This window comes from Saccostrea cucullata, unplaced genomic scaffold, assembly GCF_032062105.1.
Source record: "Saccostrea cucullata isolate Sc308-1 unplaced genomic scaffold, CSIRO_AGI_Scuc_v1 ctg179, whole genome shotgun sequence".
Lineage (NCBI taxonomy): Eukaryota > Metazoa > Mollusca > Bivalvia > Ostreida > Ostreidae > Saccostrea > Saccostrea cuccullata.
Window position 1 is genome coordinate 315,452 of NW_026932316.1, and position 20,639 is coordinate 336,090.

The 20,639-nt window shown below is 34.2% G+C and overlaps 1 protein-coding gene across 1 annotated transcript in view; it reads left to right on the forward strand.

The window, feature by feature from the left end:
• The first annotated feature begins 3,453 nt into the window (after positions 1-3,453).
• The window catches only part of LOC134234818 (titin homolog), a 45,728-nt gene continuing 28,542 nt past the window's right edge, over positions 3,454-20,639 (forward strand). The window contains exons 1-13 of the mRNA XM_062716866.1: positions 3,454-3,560; positions 3,743-3,921; positions 5,394-5,611; positions 5,845-5,995; positions 6,410-6,510; positions 6,822-6,927; positions 7,340-7,498; positions 7,564-7,722; positions 8,869-8,995; positions 9,552-9,692; positions 11,511-11,637; positions 12,147-12,305; positions 15,961-16,010. Coding sequence (XP_062572850.1) covers positions 3,754-3,921; positions 5,394-5,611; positions 5,845-5,995; positions 6,410-6,510; positions 6,822-6,927; positions 7,340-7,498; positions 7,564-7,722; positions 8,869-8,995; positions 9,552-9,692; positions 11,511-11,637; positions 12,147-12,305; positions 15,961-16,010 — 1,666 coding nt within the window. The 5' untranslated portion in view covers positions 3,454-3,560; positions 3,743-3,753. The remainder of the gene's footprint in view (positions 3,561-3,742; positions 3,922-5,393; positions 5,612-5,844; positions 5,996-6,409; positions 6,511-6,821; positions 6,928-7,339; positions 7,499-7,563; positions 7,723-8,868; positions 8,996-9,551; positions 9,693-11,510; positions 11,638-12,146; positions 12,306-15,960; positions 16,011-20,639) is intronic.

Consider the following 20,639-nt stretch of genomic DNA (forward strand, 5'->3'; position numbering starts at 1 on the left):
CATGAGAGCAATAATAGCATTGCATAGGTAAATTGTAGTTACTGTTAAACCATTTCTCGAAAGAAGAGAGCTCTAAAAGAATTACGTAAATAAACTAGAGGTATCATTAAGGACAGATGATACAAACAAAAATATGGATGCCTGGATTGGTATATATATTTTTTGACCTTATATTTTGCTTGTAAATGATAGGAACCAGATATCATTGAGATGGTGGCCATCTTAGAGGGCCCCGCTTTTAGCAATGAACATGAAAACTTGAGGTAGTTGAAAAGGGTTTATTTTGAAATGTTTGGAATGAACAGGGGACTTTAAAATATTAAATGGCATAAAAATAATACAATTAAAAAACTTTAAAGAAATGTATCATCAGAAAATTGTTGCATAAGAAATATGCGAAGGAAAATCACAAATGTCTCCGTATCCAGTCAATTTGTTCAAGGCAGAATTTGGATTAAGGGAAAGAAATTATGCACCGAACAAAGATTCTAAACAGAGAGGCTATTTTTGACCTTGACCTAGAAACACTGTACAAGGTCACTGCACATCAATTGACAACTGGCATTCTGTGAGTTAAGTATGAGATACATTGGACAAAGGCAAGAGAATTGCTCCAGACAAGTATTTTTCGTGTAATAATGGACAATAGCTGATGAGTTCAAGGTCACTGCACATTTTACCCCAAGGCAACTATGTTTTCCAGCCAGATTAGGCCAAAAAAACATCTGCTCCAGTACAAGAATTTAAACAGAAAATTTTTTAAATTGACCTAGAAACTTTTTGTCACTGCACATTCATTGACAACTGCACTCTATTGAGAGTAAAGTATGAGCCACATTGGACATAAAGAGAAGATATATGAAAAAGATTTTTCATATAATTATCTTTGACCTTAACTTTACCTAGAAAAATGAATCAATTTCCTGCACACCCTTTACCCCAAGTGTATCTTGTATATTATTCTTTGTATATATTGTACATATTGTTGAACCTCATGTACCATTGATATGGTCTGAGTGAATAAATTGAACTTGAACTTGAACTTGCTTGTAAATGATAGGAATAATTAATTTCTAAATGAATAATAATTTGTTAACTTGCTATGATGTTCAAAATTCAACCTTTCTCCAATCAACCTTTTAATCTATGCAATTTTTCTTCACTTAAAATCCTATTATTATGAACCTTTGGATGAAAAATTAAAATCTGGGCGGTTAAAGTTATTTATTTAACTCATATTAATATAATCAAAATAGTTAATAGTTATATAGTTATTTTCAGGATTTTTGATAAAAGTTTTTTGTATCATCTGTCATTAAACCATTGTTAAAATCAAGAGAGCAATAGAAAAACATGTAGACAAACTAGAAATATCGTAAAACCATTGCTCAAAAAAAGAGAAAAACATTATGTAGAAACTTTCGTTTTATTTCGAGTTCACCAAGATAGTTGCTGATATGAACGTTTCAGTTGCTATAGAGAATTCAGTGTCGTATATTACAAAACACTGAAAAATTACACATTTTGTAAAAAAAAGTTTTCAAAGTGTGTTAAATTTGGGACAAAGTTAACACAATTTGAAAAATTAAAATTTCCTTTCAAAGTGTGTTCATATTGACTAAATTAATGCCCTTTGAAAAAAAAATGTGCATGGGTTGGTCAATTTTCTTGCAAATTTAGGTATGAGAATAATTATCTGGTTGGAAATGTGTATTTGCGGGTCTAGCATAGGCATATAGGAACCGAGGGGGCTATTGTCCCCCCGCACTTTTTTGCCAAGAATAACTGGGTCTCACCCCCTCCCCTTTTTTTAATGTTCTACCAACTTCAATATAATAATGGGAAAAGGGTTGAACGCAGACAACCTTCTACATAGTCTGATTTTTTTTTTCTGGCGTTTTCCTGTTTTTTCTGGTGTTTTCCTGGGTTTATACGTTTTTGATATTTTACGCGATAGTTTTCGGCAGAATGGGGAATCAAAGTGAAACATAGAATTACGAGAAACATAGGAAAAATGTTTTAAAAAATCTTTATCTCAAGAACAGCAAGCATCTAGTTAAATGGAAACATCTTGTGGAGTATTTTAATTCTGGCACATAAAATAAATCGTAAAAAAAATGCCAGGAAAACGTAAAATATTTCTTCTTCTTCCCATACAGTGTAAAACCACTAAAGTATTCTGGCACTCTGCGTGAGGGGGTGAGCTAGTGTCTATACAGGTACGTAGCAACAAGAGGGGGCAGGTGGGGGGGGGGGGGGGCTGCCCCCCCCCCCCTAATTTTTTTCCAGCAATACTTTTACTATTGGAAATGTTCATTGAAAGGCTGGTTTGCCCCCTCACTTTTTTTTTGCTTGTCATCTTTTTCAGGTAAGTCAAAAAAAGTTATCTCTGCCTGCCCCCCCCCCCCCAGCTATAGCTGCAGATCTGTAGCGTTATGGTTTTATATATTTATTTGTCTTTGACATTATGGTCATCTTTTTCAGGTAAGTCAAAAAAAGTTATCTCTGCCTGCCCCCCCCCCCCCCCCCCAGCTAAAGTAGCGTTATGGTTTTATATATTTATTTGTCTTTGACATTATGGTCAAAGACAAATATATATATATATATATATATATATATATAAAACCATATAACGCTACAGATCTGTGCACACCCCCTTTCAAAAACGATCGATGCTACGTGGCTGTTAATATACATATTTTTCTTTTCAAGTGCATTAAAATGGCTCCATGGTAAAAATGTTAATGTGCACCCTGAACGCACTTTGAGATTTTTTTCAGAGTGCGTTGATTTTGTGCACTTTGAATTCTTTTTTTTTCAAATTTGAAGTACGTTGCCATAGTCCTATAGCTGTCCACCACGCTCGGTGAGACAACGATGATTTGCATATTTTACATATGCATGTGTGCATATATAAATTTTCATGACCAGAGAGGGCTTTTGATTCTTGATTTTTTAATTTTTTTTTGTAATTTTTAGACATCACTTCGATGTCTAAAAATACCAGTCTGTATACAGTCTGTACGGAAGCCTGATAAGCTCATTTTTAACCAGATAAAATATATGTTATCTTAAAATGAAACATTCTCTCATATTGAAACAGATGCTTTCTAATATTTTTTTCCCAAGGAATACACATGTGAAATATGAATGCCATAGCCCTACCCAGTCAAAAGTGGACAAGGCAGACAAACATAGGCAACACCTATATTTTTATAAACAGACAGACGGACAGTGCAAAAGACCATTTACCCCCGAATCCTCAATTACAGGGGCATAAAAACACGTCGGAATGTGGCTAAGAACGAATAGAAAAGATGTTGATTGTTGACTGCGTGGACCCTGAGGTGTTTGGTTCGAATAATGTTGGAGCTGGAGTTTTTCGGATTTTTCATTTCTGTGGGTATTGGCTTTGTTTTTTATACGATTAAATATTGACCAATGAACTTCTACGATACCAATGATTGCGTGACGACATATTTCTGACATTATTTCATTTTTAAAAATAATTAGGAAAAAGGTATTGTGTTATATTTTGTTGTATTTGGCTAGTTAACGAGGTACTTTCAAATATCCTTTAAGGTTACTCTTATCAGAGTAGAGAAAAGAACAAAAATTTAAAGTCTTTCAACAATAGTTTGTGTTTCAGGGAGGCAATGAAGTCTTACGAATTTCCTCGCAATTTATCCTACAGTACGGCTAATGATATATAGCCATATAAAACATGCTATTGTTTTTGCAGTGACCGCAATCATGACAGACACTCTGACTGCTATAAGCGAGAACACCAAGATGGCGAGGGAGACAGCCCTGTTTGGACAATATGACACATCACTTGTCTACTACCAGGGGGTCATTCAAGATATTCAGAAGTACTTATCTGCCATCAAAGACCCAGACAGACGAAGAAAATGGATGCAGGTACCGAAGCTGTACACATGTAGTATCTAACTGACGAAAAAAATGGAAGCATACCAAAATTCATACTTACGCCCCCAGCCCATGAATCACTAGTCAGGTGCTCTACCAACTAAGCTATCTGGTGACCGGCTATCAAATCTGAGTGAGAACCACATTCCTCCCTAGATCCCCCTAAATGTCTTTGTCCTCAAAGACATCAACCCAGGCTCTTCCTTGACAGGTCTTTCACCAGTCACGTCCAGGGTGTAGCACTGATTTTCTCCCTTTCTGTTCCATGAAAGTAACATATTTAAAACCTGCCAGACATGAACCGGCAGGGATTTTTTTAGGGTCTCTTTGGGGCCGAAATTCGACCCCATTCCCAATGCTGAAAAGTGCATGTTTCTCCCAAATTTTATCTAAAAAATCCCAATAAGAAAAGAGTATTAAGTTATAAATTATTAAAATAAAATAATGAAAAACAGGTGTTATGTTCCCCTATGTGCAATGTACGAGCCATCCAAGAAGTTCAGAGAAGTCATTCGGAATTCTACGGATGTTTTTAAAGCGGGATCAATGTTGAAAAATTAGAGTCGGGATCGTTATTTAATAAATTAATATGCAACATGGCAGTCTCTCCAGTTTGCCCTGGACGGTAATTTTCAGGCTGGGTTGAATCGCTCTTGAGTTTTATTCTTATAAACTGGGCGATCAGTACTGATTAATCACTCATCAGGAACAAACCTACTATCAACTTTTATTTTTAACAAACTTCTTAAATAAAGGTAAAAAAAAATGGCAACGTACAAATATATTCATTACAATTTTATCATATTCTGTGGCTTTGCCATTGTTAAGCTTATGAACTTCAATAGCCACTATATTTCATATGAATAAAGCTGATTGAAGCCGGTTTCATACAATAAAAGATAATAAAAAAGATTAAATTGTTGACTTTTGCTTGTTTTTTCCTTTTTATTTGTATGAAGATATTTTTCCCAATTTCAACCAAATATTGCTATTTTTCCCAATCTTGATGGCCCCGGCCCCTGGAATCGAAGGGTAAAAAAATCTCTGACCGGGCTTCAAGGGCTATAACATAAAGCAGGTAAAGTATGACTGTCAGTCAGCTTCAACTGCTTGTGGTCAGATAGCTTGGAAGAGCATCTTGTAAAAGTTCAGGAGGCCAGTCTCAGTCTGGTTCTTTGCATTTTCTCCCTTACTGTTACAATGCCTAAATTTACCATATGTATCATCAGTTGCTTACAATCTTGTATATTCATATAAAGGTTTTGAAGTGTAGATATCCAATTAAAGTAGTCTCCTGCTGCTGCATAGCTGCAAGCTAACAATGCTTGATCACGTGCTCCCTACAATATATGTATCACAAGGCAGATGATGAAAGATTTATATATTACAACTTTTATTTGAAAGACTTTGACACATATCTAGGTCTGTACATTCGGTTAATGTATATTTTTTTCTGTGAACAGGCCAGAGAAATGATATCCTCTGAGTGTGATCAGGTTAAGGAGATTTGTTCTACACTGGCAAGCTTCAAGACGACAAACACCAGACCCCCAGCTTATAACTATGACAACCAGGAAATTGGATCCCCCTACGGAAACTTTGGTAGAAATGATTATTCCAGACACGAGGAGCCCACAAGAGACCCTGATGTGTGGCCACCACCAACCCCCGTAGAACACAGGTACGCAGAAAGGAGCAGTGAATTATTGATGCAGTTTTATCATGCAGAGTCTCTGTATCAAGTTGTAGAAAATTTATTGTTGCCCTTTTCTATTATCCAATTTTCATCTGTCAACCCAAAATTTGAAAATGAAATAAAAATATGAGGTGTAATGCTACCAAACTGGAGAAAAAATGAGCACATAGGTATATAAAGAGTTTTTTTTTTCATAGCATTTATATTTAATTTTACAGACCTGGTCCTAATATACGAGCAGCTAGGAAGCCAGAGCCAAGCAGAAATCGCCAAGCACCCAGCCGTCCTGGATACGGGGACAGGAGAGGGCCGAGTCAACCCAGTGGTCGGGGGAGGGGAGGACCAGGTCAAAAGGACAACAAGAAAAAAGTGTGTATAGCAATAGTGCTGGGACAAAACATTTAAATATAAAATATCAAAAGATTCAAATTGTTGAAGTTAAAAAGCAGTTTGGACTTCCAACTCACGTCTAAATTGTCATGGTATTCAAAATACATGTATTGATGTTAGATATAAATGATTGTACTAAAGTGAAACTGTAATATCAAATTAACAGCTGGAAAAAAAATTAGGCATTCATAGCATCATTCACTAAATTCATTTTGAAGTAAGGTTTATGATTAGCATATATGACAGTTTACGTACAGAAAGGTAGAATTATGATATGAAATATACATTTGCTGACAATTAACATATTTTTAATAAGGAAAATAACCCTTTATACAGTATACATTTGCTGACAATTAACATATTTTTAATAAGGCATATTTCTTATTGATATAGCAAGATGATGGAGAAAAGAAGTTTGATCCTACTGGATATGATAAAGATCTGGTAGAGAATCTGGAAAGAGACATTGTCCAGAAAAATCCCAATGTTAGCTGGTAAGATCTGATAACTGATACATTATGTTGAGGTAAAGGTAAAAAATAAGAAGTAAAAAATGGATCAAAACTTACAAGTACCTGGTTTTCTGCCCACTTAGCAGTTAAGGCATAAGTTTTCTGCAAGAAGAATAGCCTTTTAAGAATTGTTTTATTGTATGAATTCATTTTGTCAGCTCTAAAAGTTAGTATGTTTCTTGATAAATTTTGTTCCTTGGTTTCCTATTCATATATCATATGTATGAATAAAAAATAAGGAATGTCACTAACTTTGTCACATTTACTATTTATTTGTGACCTTGTTCTTTCAGGGACAGTATAGCTGATCTGGTGGAGGCTAAGGCCCTCCTGAAGGAAGCTGTGGTTCTACCTCTGGTCATCCCCGACTTCTTCAAGGGAATCAGGAGACCTTGGAGGGTAAACATTAGTCTTTTTGTTTTCATTTAATAAATAAACTAAAGATGAGACAGATTAAACAATGTAAAATTTGAAAGATTTCATAATGTGTCATATTTTTTTCAAAATTACCAATCTTTAAACTTTTCAAATTAAATTTTATTTCTGTGGAAATAAATATTTTATGTGTATTTTATGTTTAGCACTCCTTCCAATTTTCTATAATCTATACAAATATTTGAAATGTAAAATTAAATACACCTGTCATAATACAATAATTACGTTAATATTTCATACAAATCAGTTTTAAGAGATTCTCTCAGAAAAGTGTAATATTATCCTGGGAGGAAATAATTATTTTAGTATAGCACTGCAGTGACGGGGTGTTATTAAGTGATTAAATAGGGAGTGCTATATAACTTCTTGTCTGTAGGGAGTGTTAATGGTGGGCCCACCTGGCACAGGTAAAACCATGCTGGCCAAAGCGGTGGCAACAGAATGCGGCACCACATTTTTTAATGTCTCCTCCTCCACCCTTACCTCCAAATGGCGGGGGGAATCCGAGAAGCTTGTCCGAGTTCTGTTTGAAATGGTAAGGCACTCCCGGGATCTATTAATCAATATTGCATGCCCTTGTTTTTTTTTCTCCACCACTAGGGGGTGTTGATGGTCGGTCCACCGGGAACTGGCAAGACCATGTTAGCTAAGGCGGTGGCTACGGAGTGTGGGACCACATTCTTTAATGTCACCTCCTCCACCCTCACCTCTAAGTACCACGGAGAGTCCGAGAAACTGGTGCGGATTCTGTTTGAGATGGTATGTAGAACCTGCCAGAGTAAGTTATTGTACCCGGTTTGTAGCCACATTCCTCCTCTGAATGTTTCACTCACAGCATGCTAACTAGACTAGTCGTGACAGGTCTGTATATCAGGTGACCAAGTAAGTTATTGGTTTTATATGTGCATCTCCAAGAAGACAAGTATGATTGTTGTTAATTTTCATTATTTACAATGTTTACTTGGGTGAAATGAGAATCCAGTTAGGATTTTAAATGTTCGGCAACTTGAAGTTCTGTGTTCATGAGCATCCTTTCAAAGTGATAGGAGAAAAAGGTAAATTATTTCTGTAAGGGATACCATATTCAGTAGGTGTATTTGCATTTGTTTGACAATGAGACTGAAGATTTTGTATTTGGGTTGAATGTAGGATATTTTATTATGGTATGCATGTAATTTAGAAATCATATTTGAAATTCATTTTATTCTCTGATATTGTTCTTTATGGTGTGTACTTTTTGCTCTCTTTATAGTGTGAAATGAAACTGGAGTAGCTTTTTCACATTGAATAAAGTAAAGTGTATTTTTTAACTCTTCTTTGTCAGTTAGAGACTTTTTGCATTTGTTCCTTTAGTCATTAAGCCAAATCAACAAATGGTTATGTTGATTGAAAAGTTTTATTTTATTTTAATACATTACTTCTGTTAACAGAAATGTCCTTATTTTGAATAATGTACATGAAAAGGGAACATTACACTTATAAGAAACATAAATATATTTATTTGATTTCAGAATAATTTGCTCTTTTTTTGAATTAGTAAAATGAATGCTATATTGATTGCACATACTGTAAATGTGCCTAAACTTTCATCCAAGACCTTCATTAAAGATGGCCTTATATGCCTTACATGCACTTAAAACTTTGTGATTTGCACTTGCTTTCAATTCTCCTCTGCTGCTTTTTGAGTAAAATTGTGCTATTTTCAGCGTCTTTTTGAAAAAATAAACCAAATTCTTCTTTAACATGATATAATTAAAAAATTTGATTGGATATCTCATTTAAGCCATTATCAATAAGTAGCAAAAGCTACAACAATTAACAATGTATCCTATATTTCAGGGTTGGTTTTACGGGCCCAGTACTACATTTATTGATGAGATTGACTTGATTTGTCCTTTATTTCAGGCTCGGTTTTACGCCCCCAGTACTATATTTATTGACGAGATTGACTCCATTTGTTCCAAGAGAGGAGGAGGGCAGGAACACGAAGCTAGTCGCCGTGTTAAATCAGAACTCCTGATACAGATGGATGGTACTGTTTTTGTTTTCTTGAAGTATATAGTGAACAAAAGTATAATCATCTGCATTTAAGAACTTTACAGAATGATAAAAAGTTTATGTCACATTATAGTTGTAAAGTTAATTTATTTAATCAACATTATTAGATAATGCATACATTGTAGACAGCAGTGATATATATTTGAAGTTGCCACACATTTATTTAATAAGACACAACATTATTAAAAAGATAATAAGTCATCGGTTCACATTTTTGTAGACTATTAAGCGCAGTGAGGCGTGACCATATATATTTCACCACACTGATGTGTTTGTGTTATTCTTTTTACATACTATAGGGCCACACACTGTACAGAGAATCATTAGATAAGACATACATTGTAGATGTGAGTTATTATACTTTTACTGTTTATAGGTGTATGTGCCACACAGTCTACAGAGAATCATTAGATAATACATGATCAGTTGCATATCATACTTCGACTGTTTTAGGTGTATCTGCCACACAGTCTACAGAGAATCATTAGATAATACATGATCAGTTGCATATCATACTTCGACTGTTTTAGGTGTATCTGCCACACAGTCTACGGATGAGGAGGGAGAAAACAAGATTGTGATGGTTCTGGCTGCCACTAACTTCCCCTGGGACCTGGACGAGGCCCTGAGAAGACGACTGGAGAAACGAATCTACATTCCACTTCCTACAGGTCTGGTGATACAATTTGGATGACTTTTCAATTTTATACCTCCCTTCAAAAACGGGAGGACATATTGCTTTGCTGTTTTCATTCTGTCAATCTTTGGTCCACCGACAGTTTCCATTCTTTTTCTTCGCAGAGGTTGCAAATAAGGAAATGAAATTTGGTATGAAAATTTATCATAAGAATAATCATGTAGGTCAGGTTTTGTTTTGGGTATGATCAAGATTTTTGACAGAGTTATGCCTCTTGGACTTGGAAAAATTCCAATTATTTGCAGTTTCAGTTCATTTTCTTTGCAGAGGTTGTGTATACTGAAATGAAATTTGGTATACAGATTTATCATAAAGAGTATCTATGTCAAATTCTGTTTTAGATAGGATCGAGTAATTTTGACAGTTATGCCCCTTGGACTTAAGAAAAATTCCAATTATCTGTAGTTTCAATCATTTTCTTTGCAGAGGTTGCACATACTGAAATTAAAGTTGGTATACAGATTATCATAAGTAGGGCTGTGCAATATTACCGGTATATCGGTATATTGCGGTATTATCCACCACGATAATATATCGCGATATGAAAATCAGATATCGGTGTTTCACGATATCTATAAAAAATATATAAAAACCTCCTTTATTGTAGAAACTGCTGAAATGATACTTGTAACTTTCCCAGGCCTTTCCAATCTAGTAAAAAAATACTTCGTCAGCTTTCAGAGGCAGATAGAGAGAAGAGAGAGAGAGAGGGGGGAAGCTTTTCATTCACTGTCGCAATTTTAAATATCTTACTTTAAAATGAAATTAATAAAAAGACTTTGAAATAAAATTATTAAGAAAGAAAATATATAAAACATTTCTACAGAGTGTATACCATGTGTATTGTGGTTCTCAAAATCTCATGGAATCTACACGGTCGACGATGAATGTTAAGTTCAAGATACATATTACAAATAAATGGCCATCCATGTTTTCACTTGATACAGTGTTGCTTTTTATTATTTTTTAACAAGTTTCATGCCATTTTAAACACCTTCATGCTATACCAGGAGCATGTATATTAAGACAATAGAATTAGGCCAATGCCGTTCCTGATCGTATGTCGTTATGTGAAATTAGGTCGGGTCAGACTAAAACATCAAACGCCCGAAAATAGGTCACAATTTCTTTCTGGCTTTAATTTTATTCTGTGACCACATAAAATTTCTATATAGTATATATTGTTTTAATCATTAATTTACATTTTATGCTTTTTCAATAAAACAACCCCCCCCCCCCCCCCCCCCCGAAAAAAAACATATAAAGAATATACTATGCATAATTTTTTTTTTTTCAATTTGAAAATACATCAAATGAGTACATTTTGTTTTTTATTTTTTACCTGGTTTTTGATAGAAAGTTATTATAATTATGTGTGCGATTAATGTCTTATCCCCCACCCCCTTTAAATTTATAGATAAATTCAAATAGACTTTGAACTTGACAGCATTTTTAAACTTTCTGCGCAAATTTATTAATGATAATTAATCTACAATATATCGCAATATATTGCAATATTCAACCTAAAATATTGCAATATATCGCAATATGGTTTTTACTCGCAATACCCAACTCTAATCATAAGAATATCTAAATTTAGCTCTGTTTTGGATAGGATCAAGCAATTTTGTCAGAGTTATGCCCATTGGACTCTGTCTTGGAAGGGATGGAGTGCACAAATGTATCACAAAACATCTCTAGTTACATGTATTACAAATTAATAGTTTGTATGAGAAATGTCAATAACTACATGGGATGAATGTGAAATGTGAACTGAATTTATGTTTTACAGAAAAAGGAAGAGAAGAGCTGCTGAAAATCAACTTGAAAGGAGTACAGATAGCCAAGGATGTTAATCTGGCCGCGGTAGCCAAAAATCTGAACGGTTACTCCGGAGCTGACATCACTAACGTCTGCAGGTAACTGTGTGGGGACATTGACCATTCTTAATATGTACACTTTAGGAATCTGCACTTAATGTTACAGATGTTGTTATGACTTGAGTTTTCATTTTTAGATCCTAACTTATCATGTTTCTATTTATAATAACCATTACTGCCAATTTGGTAAAAACTGCCCTCTTTTAAGTTGTAGTAATAAAATTACATGCACTTTGTTCAATATGTCCAAATGTTATATTAAAATTTATTTTTGTGTAAAACTCAAGTATCATCAGATTCAAAATAAGTGTCACATTCTTGCCATGCAGTGAAAGGCAAGACCCCACATTGTGTTTTGAATATTCAATACTTCAAAAGTACAGTGTATGGCATACATCTGAACAAAATAGATTGAGATATTAGTATATAAAGTTTTGATTCAAACTTTCCATTATTAAACATTTTATAGCAGTGGTGACATCTTGATCAACTCATGTTCTTACTATGTGTATATTTATTTATACTTATTCAATGGAATCTGTTTGTAGAGATGCTGCCATGATGTCATTCCGGCGGAGAATTAGTGGACTGAGTGCGGAACAGATCCGTATGATTCCTAAGGAGGAGCTGGAACTGCCGCCCACCATGGAGGACTTCAACAACGCCATCAAGAAGGTCAACAAAAGTGTGTCCAACGAGGACCTGGAGAAATACAAGAAGTGGATGGAGGAGTTCGGATCTACTTAATTACAGTGTTTATATTATACAGGTCTTTGTGATTGTCAAGTCTCTGAGCACCATGTGTTCTTTATGATCAAGACTTTAATATTCTAAGGCCTTTGTTCACAAGTAGATGGCTGCTGCTCAAACACCTTTTATCAGTTCACACACTTTAATTTCATGTCTAATGATGAGATTTATACAAATGCATATTTAAAATATGTGCAATCTTCTGTGATTGTAGATTGAATTGTAACTTAAAAAGTCACTTTATTTTTTGAGTAATATTGTATATATATGATTGTACAGTGTGTAAAATAATTAATGATTAAAGCATACAAGATACTTGTATCACTTCTTATTTTTATATACCGTAATTTTACTCAAATTAATCCAATTATTTCACAGCAATACTTTTGAACAACTTTTGAATTGTTGTTTCTTCGGAACCGATGTTTGAAGGTCACCATTACCCAGTGAATATACAACCTCTTCATTGATAATTTAATCAGCATAATGATTTATTCTGTAGGGTTTATCCATGAAATTACTTCCATGTCAACTGGTATGAGCTTAGAACCTCTCTCCAAATCAAAATGATCCTACAGTAAACAACATTTTTAGGCTTTTTGGAATCCTAATTTACAACAGAGTTGAGAATGTTATATATTAAAACAGAGAAGTGCTGTCATTGAAAATGAAAGTTATGCAGCTCTCTCAAAATCTACTACCCTTGTCCTCAAATTGTTAAATATTATCTTTCAAATATAAACAGGCAAATTCAAAGAATCGTGGTCCCCTGCTTTCAGTGTCTTAGTAGATGAGATGCCATTATTTATGGCATATTGTGTCAAATCAGGGATTTTCCACTGCCCCGAATATGGGCCCCTTTCCCAATTGCAAAATCACTCTATTTTCCCCCAAAATGAACACCATGTCAATTTTTGAAAAATTCATGCAAAACAAACATGATCAGGTTTGAACTCTGAAATGAAATGTATTATGAACAAAATTTTGGAACTCGGCTAAAACTTCGTAGTACGTAATTAGTGACAATAGTCTGTTCTCTGGATTGTAAATCTGAAAAATGAAGTAAAAAATCGATTGTATTCATCTTAAGTGTTCATTTCTTGAAAGACATCTTGGTATAAAAGAAAGAGGGCGTATAAGGCGTGTACAATCCCCTACGCTCTGAGACAAAATGTTTTTCAAAATTCGCAGAAATTATATTTTTCTAAAATCGTGTTCTCGATAATGTCATCTTCAAGACATTTTATTATTTTATTTTACTGAACGACTTATTTGATAATCTTTATTTCAAAGCTGACAGATAAGCATATTTAGTGGAAAATGGGTTTGATATAGCTATAAAAACGAATTTTGAGCATGAATGGACCAAGTCTCCATTCTTCGTGAACGCTTAAATGATGGAAACGTTAATGTGAAATCTATTTCATTTGTCCAAAAAATGGAATCTGAACCCATTCTATATGAAAATCGAAATCGCACTGAAAGACGTCATAATTCATATGCTTCGTAGCGTAGTGGTTAAAGCTGCGCTATGGAGAGAGTTCGAATCATACATGAGGCCTTAATTTTCTTTTTTGTTTTCAAATGTCTGAAAAACATGAGTGAAAAATAAACTATTAATAAATCAATAAAACAATGAAATACAGATTCAGTTCGTTCATTTCTTTTGGATAGTAGATACATGGAAATAAGAGAAACTTTGTTTCAATAACTCATCCCTGATGATTGTGAATTTATGTACAGTAGAATTCGCTCTCTGGGCACTTTTTAGATCTAAAAGTTAACAGGGGATTTCCAGTCAAAGTGTGGTTACATTTTGGAGACCGGTCCTTCGGATGAGACCGCAGTAGGTGTTGGCACGAAAAAGATCCCTCCATACTGAGTGCCGAGTATTTGCTCTCCACCAAGTGGTGGCGTCTCCACATCAGTGAACATTTCTCAAGAGGGACATAAAACAACAAACAAACAAAAACATTTTGAGTGCTCCAGATGCTTCACTGCACCCTACCCAGTACCCAGTACATTTGCTGTTACAATCAAATTATAAAGTCGTGGATAAATCCAGCATTTAATCCATTTTCAGGTGATAATAAGGAATATTCTACAGATAATACATACATATATAGAAATAATTGTACGTGTCATACAACATTGCGTGCTGCACCTAATCTAGAGCTCTGCATGTCATGCTTTGGCATACAGTACGTGTAGTATCTTTTATTCAAATGCATGGGCATCCAGAAAAAAAGATAACTTACCTGAAAAAAATGTAGGAAAGGAAGATCCGACTTCCTTTACAAGCATATCTTTTTAAAATACATTACAAAATACCCTGATATAAGTATGCTACAACAAAAAAGGGGCAACATATATTTCAATGATTATTTTCAATAGAAAAGTGTTTTTTTTTTTTGTGTTTTTTTGGGGCCCCTCCCCCTATAAAAATACTATATATGCGCCTGGACTATTTCATTTTATAAATGTTCCTGTGTGGTGCTTGGAAGTTAATCAGAATTAGCATATATGTATATGACCTTAATTCTTTCAATGGTTTATATAAATATATATAATTCTTGTCATGGAGAAACGCTGGCAGCTTATGTACATGTTATACTTATAATACATATAGAACAAAGTCAAAGAATACATGTGATACATATAAATGTGACATTTACGGGACTTACTGTTTCTGTTATGTATGCTTGAATGAAGAAAAATAAGAAAAACATATAACAGTAAGAAAAATGTCATTTTGCAATCATATATACATGCATGCGTATTTTCTCCAACTTATAACCATATAATAATTTTACACAAGCACCTGCAGACGATTTTTCTCATACATGTAAAAAAAAATATTAACGCCATACCTAATGTGTATGTAATGCGAGGAAAAAATGTGTATTAGGTATGAGGTTTAATTCTTTATAAGAAAATTAAGTAACATCAGGTTCCTGTGTATAATTTTATAACTCCTCAAACAGTCTAAGGCAACACAGTATAGGCATACAGCAGCCTGCATAGAGATTTGGTCCCGTCAAATTGTGAATTCTTACAAGGTGTTATTAAATTTATCCTGACTCTTCAAAAGATTTTCTCAATATATAAATAATAAATAAGAAGTGAAAAAAATAAGAAAAAAATCTCACTATACATATTCAACATAGCTTTATTGGCCTTTGCCATGTTTGTAGGGCTTTAAGTGCAGGAATAACCCCCCCCCCCCTATTTTTTTTTTTTTGAGGGGGGTATATTAGCAATGTTTCAACCCTGTTCCCCGGAGATGACAATTGAATACACCAGGATACACATTTTTTTCCTAGAATCTCACTTTATCTGCAGTTGCATACAAGATTAATATAATAAATACATATGTAGTTTAAAAACTACAAAAAAGTTGCCAAACTTTCTTTAAAAAGAAATGTAATATTATATAGGCAACGAATGTGTGTCAAAGCATTTGGTATAAAAGTGATAAATAAATAGAAATATAATTGATTTATCAATTTAAAAAAAAATCAGATGTTTTATAATGTCTTATATGAATGCTAGATGTTTTGGATAGAGAGAAAAAATGGATGGAATGAGTAATGCAAAACTTGTGACGTCACGAAAGGAAAAAATGGCGGAGATCGCTGAATCGGAGAGCGACTACCAGCCAGGTAAATAAAGACCCCCTGTCCTGTAAATAGGTACACGTAACTTCAAACCTTTGTCACAGGTCTAGAGAATGTTTTGATATTTTTATTTATTGATTTCAGCTTGCAATATGACCCTTATTTAACGGGTAATTTGTCCAAGAACACCGATTTTACGTCGTCTGTCACACTGTATTGTTTGTACTTGGTAAAAATCTCGTGATCACTTTGAGAAAGTTGTCAGGCAAATACCCGGTGTATAATCGCTCAATGAAAAGGATTCAGAAGAGCAGAAATTCTTGTATTTATTCTAACCGACTAAAAATTCAAACGAAGAATCGTTACACGAATATTTTATCAATTTATTTTATGTCATTCTTGGAGGTGAAATTCTTTTTAAAATACTCTAATTCATTCATTCATTACTTCATATTTCTGATATTTGAGTAGGCTGAATGCCTACGGACCCTTTATAAAATGTTGGCCTAAGAGGAAATTTGTTTATAAAGTTCCACTGATAACGATGATTCAACGCCCAAACAGACTTATTTGATGCCGCTCGAATTTTCTCTGTCGTTGTTCTGCATTGTTTCTTGCCATACTATGGTGCTTCATAATTGGGTCATTGCATGAACATAACATCATGACATACTTTCAGCAAGCACAGAGATGTGTTTTTTGGTTTCAGTTTTTGTGTGTCATTTATAGAGGAGCTTAGAGCTAGTTCATGAAGACACGGAATGCAACAGTTACTTGTGCATACCAAGTTACTCGATACTTGTCAAGGGATTTTTTCCTATGGAAAATTTTGTTGTAAAACTGTATTGTTATATGAAGACATACAGAAAAAAATCAATTGATTTTCAACTGTTTTATAAAACCTTAAATCCTGACAGTCTCGACTAGAAAGGATATGCACTTCATAACTCAGGATGTATATTGTTTAGCTTATACTGGTGTGTGCCAAATTCAATTCACAATAGGATTTATCAAAATTGTTCATGTTGTTTGATCGATGCATTTAGAATAATAGAAGTGAGAAGACTAGACTGATAACTTGATTTTTTAATTCTATATTTCAGCCTTCGCCCGTGTGATGTATAGGGTTTTCCCAATGCAAGAATTGAAATAGAAGGGGCATTTCAAAAAGTAGGAGGGTATCTTGGGTCCCTTTCCTTCTAGGGAGAGATAAGGAGGAATGCCAATTAAATTAACTGGAGGATAGCATCATTTTAGGTGGGGGAATTCCCCGGCCCTGAGGTCCTAGGGACAACCCTGATATAAACAATTAATATACAACTTGTGTAATACATCGTAACATGCTGCCTATAAGCACACAGATGAGTTGCTATGCAAAATCATGTCAGATTTTGGGAAATTCATCTTTTTTTCAATTGTAGATAAGTGATTGATATTTTATGACCAAATGGCAAATGTGTTAGTATTAATTTATTGTTACTACCTGATATTATGAAAAGGTTGATTTTCTTGTAGCAATTGAAATGAATGCTACACAGTTTGCAGCTATAAACATGATAAAATTAATGTTTTTGTTTATGACATAGAGGTACAGCAAATACATTAGAAAATGGGAGGAGTTAGGATGATACTATTGTTGTTCAGCATCTAACAAACACTGATAGACATGGTAATGATTCTGTCTGTGTTATGTACTCATTTGATAGGTATTTCCTGTGTCTATTGATCAGTATGTACGCTTGTTTAACTTTTATTTTCCTACTGAATCTTGAAGAGTTGTAAAAGCCATAACAGAGTAGGCCTAGGCTATTGGTTTAATTCGGTGAATGAACTGGGTTTGCTTCAGTGTTGTTGCCTTTGACTTGGTGATGTGAAATGATGCAATTTTTGGTATGGATATAGATTTCAGAAATATGGACCTCATATTAATGGATCTTATAAAACCTTGTCATCTGTGCTGCACATATAGGGATTAATTTTCCGTAATGAAGGTCAAGATACATACAAGTTTTTCACAAATTTTTAAAGTTACCTTTTGTTAAGCTTGATCATGTTGATTGCTCATTTATTAATTTGTTGAAATCTGAAACCAGAATAAAACAGTCTTTTTAATATCCCCTCGCAATGGAGTTGGAGGGGATATAGAAATGCTACTGTGTATGAGTGTTTGTTTGTGTGTTAGCTATGTTCTTTTTGAAATGGAAGTGATGTAATTTTGTTGAGATCTATATCAAATTCTGTCTTGATTGGTATATAGATATGCTCATTGCAAGGGGATACTACAATTTGCGGTGTCGGGCTGTACAATTTATTGATGTAGCCGTTAGCAAACTAAAGTTTTATCTATTAAAATTTTGAATTTTCACCAGATTATATGGCAAGCTGCAGGAAAAACTAATTTTAAGACAGACATCTCAGACAAGTGTTATAATTGTGTATCAGTATGAACACTATGATGTAATCATTTCTTGTTGTTTAGCTTTGATAATCATTACCTGTAGTGTGTCTGATGTGTTTGATTTCATTTCTCTTTATTAAAAGAAAGTCTGAGAACTGCAGACATACCTTTACTATGGAGTTTTTTTTATGGACAACATATTTTTGCAATTAATAAAGATTTAAGAGGAAAAAATAAACATAGTACTTAATATTTATCTCCTACATAAAGTACCTGATTAAGAAATCAAGTTGTCAAATTCTTCCCTTTTGGAAATATAAATTCATGCTGATAAAAAGGTAAAATTTCCTTGTTGACATATATATATACAAGAGTTGAAATGATTTGATTTCATTTTTTGCTAATCAAAGACACAGTATTTTGCATCAGCCTGTCATTGACCCAAAATCAATCAAATACCTAATCCCGCGAAAAGGTGCTTATATATGGCAGTTGTATCAATAAAAATACAAAGTGTAGCTATAATTCTGTGTGAAGATGTTTTAATTACTTTGTACCTCATTTTCTCTCTGATTTATTTCTCTGAGTACAGTCAGATGGTACCAGGAATTCTGTAATCTGGCAGTATTTTGGTAGGCACTAAACGTAAACAAACGGCATGTCATATTGAGCATCGTTAAGGTGCAGTGAGATTTTTGACACAATTTCTAGCTGGCTGCTGATAAAGTTTAGATATATATTTTTATTGACTGTTTATTATTCCTTAGTAGGGTATTCTTGACTTGATTGATAATTGTGGGGAATCCTAGAAAATCTATACATTGTATAGAAGGTTTTACTATTAAGTGTTAGACCTATAAATCATTAGGACTGAGCGTCTCCAATATTAGACTTTCAAGGATTATCTTCAATTTTAATCTGCTTTATCATCAACATATATATTATCATAAGCTATAGTAAAACCAGCAAAGGTTGCATGAGTGCAAGCACATGCAGTACCATTGGCATTACAGTGCTTACTAAGGGTGATGGTTTTCCTTGACAAATGTCATCTTGTGTAGGGTTTTATGGTGTTATCTCACAGGTAAATCTAAATATGACCTGTATTTTGGTATAATGAGTATACACATGTTGTAAAAAATACACCTCTGGGACTGTCAGTCACTGGTATGTGACCCTGGGGTCAGATTTTCTACATGGACTGTTTTTATGTTTAACACTGTCTATAGAAACTTCATCCTCCCTGTAACAATATTGGTGGATTAGAATCAGGGTCTTCTCTTCTTACACCGCGGGTACACTCAGTGTAATGTCACATGTTGTTATAATTCCCTTAATGCAAGGTGGAGATATGAACACTGTTTTGACATGCTTTTGTGAATGAAATGTGTAAGGAAATAGAAACTTAACGGGCGGCTCTCGTAATACGAGGATCATTTTTAGCGTCACTTCCTCTTCAAGGAATCTGAGAGTCTACGAATCGCCACGGAATCAATGTGATCACCCGCGTGTTGTGTCTGTCATTGTCTTGTCGATATCTGTGATTGCTGGGGACAGTTCACCTGTGATTTACCTGTAATTTAGGGAGGATTAGGTGGACAATCTGTTGTGAGACCCCCTGTTATTGGGGGATAAATTCTGTGAGGGGGAAGACATTACAGGGATTCTAGGATAAGACAATGGTATACAGCATCACGGTGACAGGTAAGCCCTCATTATCATACCAGGCTTGTCTCTGTGTCTGGAATGTGTGAACCAGAGATGCTCTATATGAAGGAATAGCTTGACAATGTCTTTTTTCTCTGTTGACAATCTGTTGGTTAAAATATTATTGTTTCTCTTCATAAAGTGAAGTATGACCTCTTCACATGTAATTGAGATTGAGAGTTTTTATTTTTATATGTATAAGTTCAAGAATTAAATGTAAAAATTAACTTAAGGTACATTTATGAAAATTCCCCAAATACTTCTCGCTAATGTGTGTTATTTCCCATGTACACTAGAAGTGGAAAGTCAATACACTGTATATGTAGAGTTTTAAGCTTTTGTATAAGTGGTAAGTTTTTCGTAAGACCAGCTGTTGCATAATTTTTACTCTATGTATCAAAAAGAGGACGATAATGGAGAATTTACACACAATATTATTTTATCACAATTTATTAACTTGATTTTTACACCAGGGCCACAGAGACAACACATCAAAGGGAAAACTAATAAAAAATGGATGATGTTTTTCCATTAACACATTGAGTTACAAATATTCAGTAATGCATTGC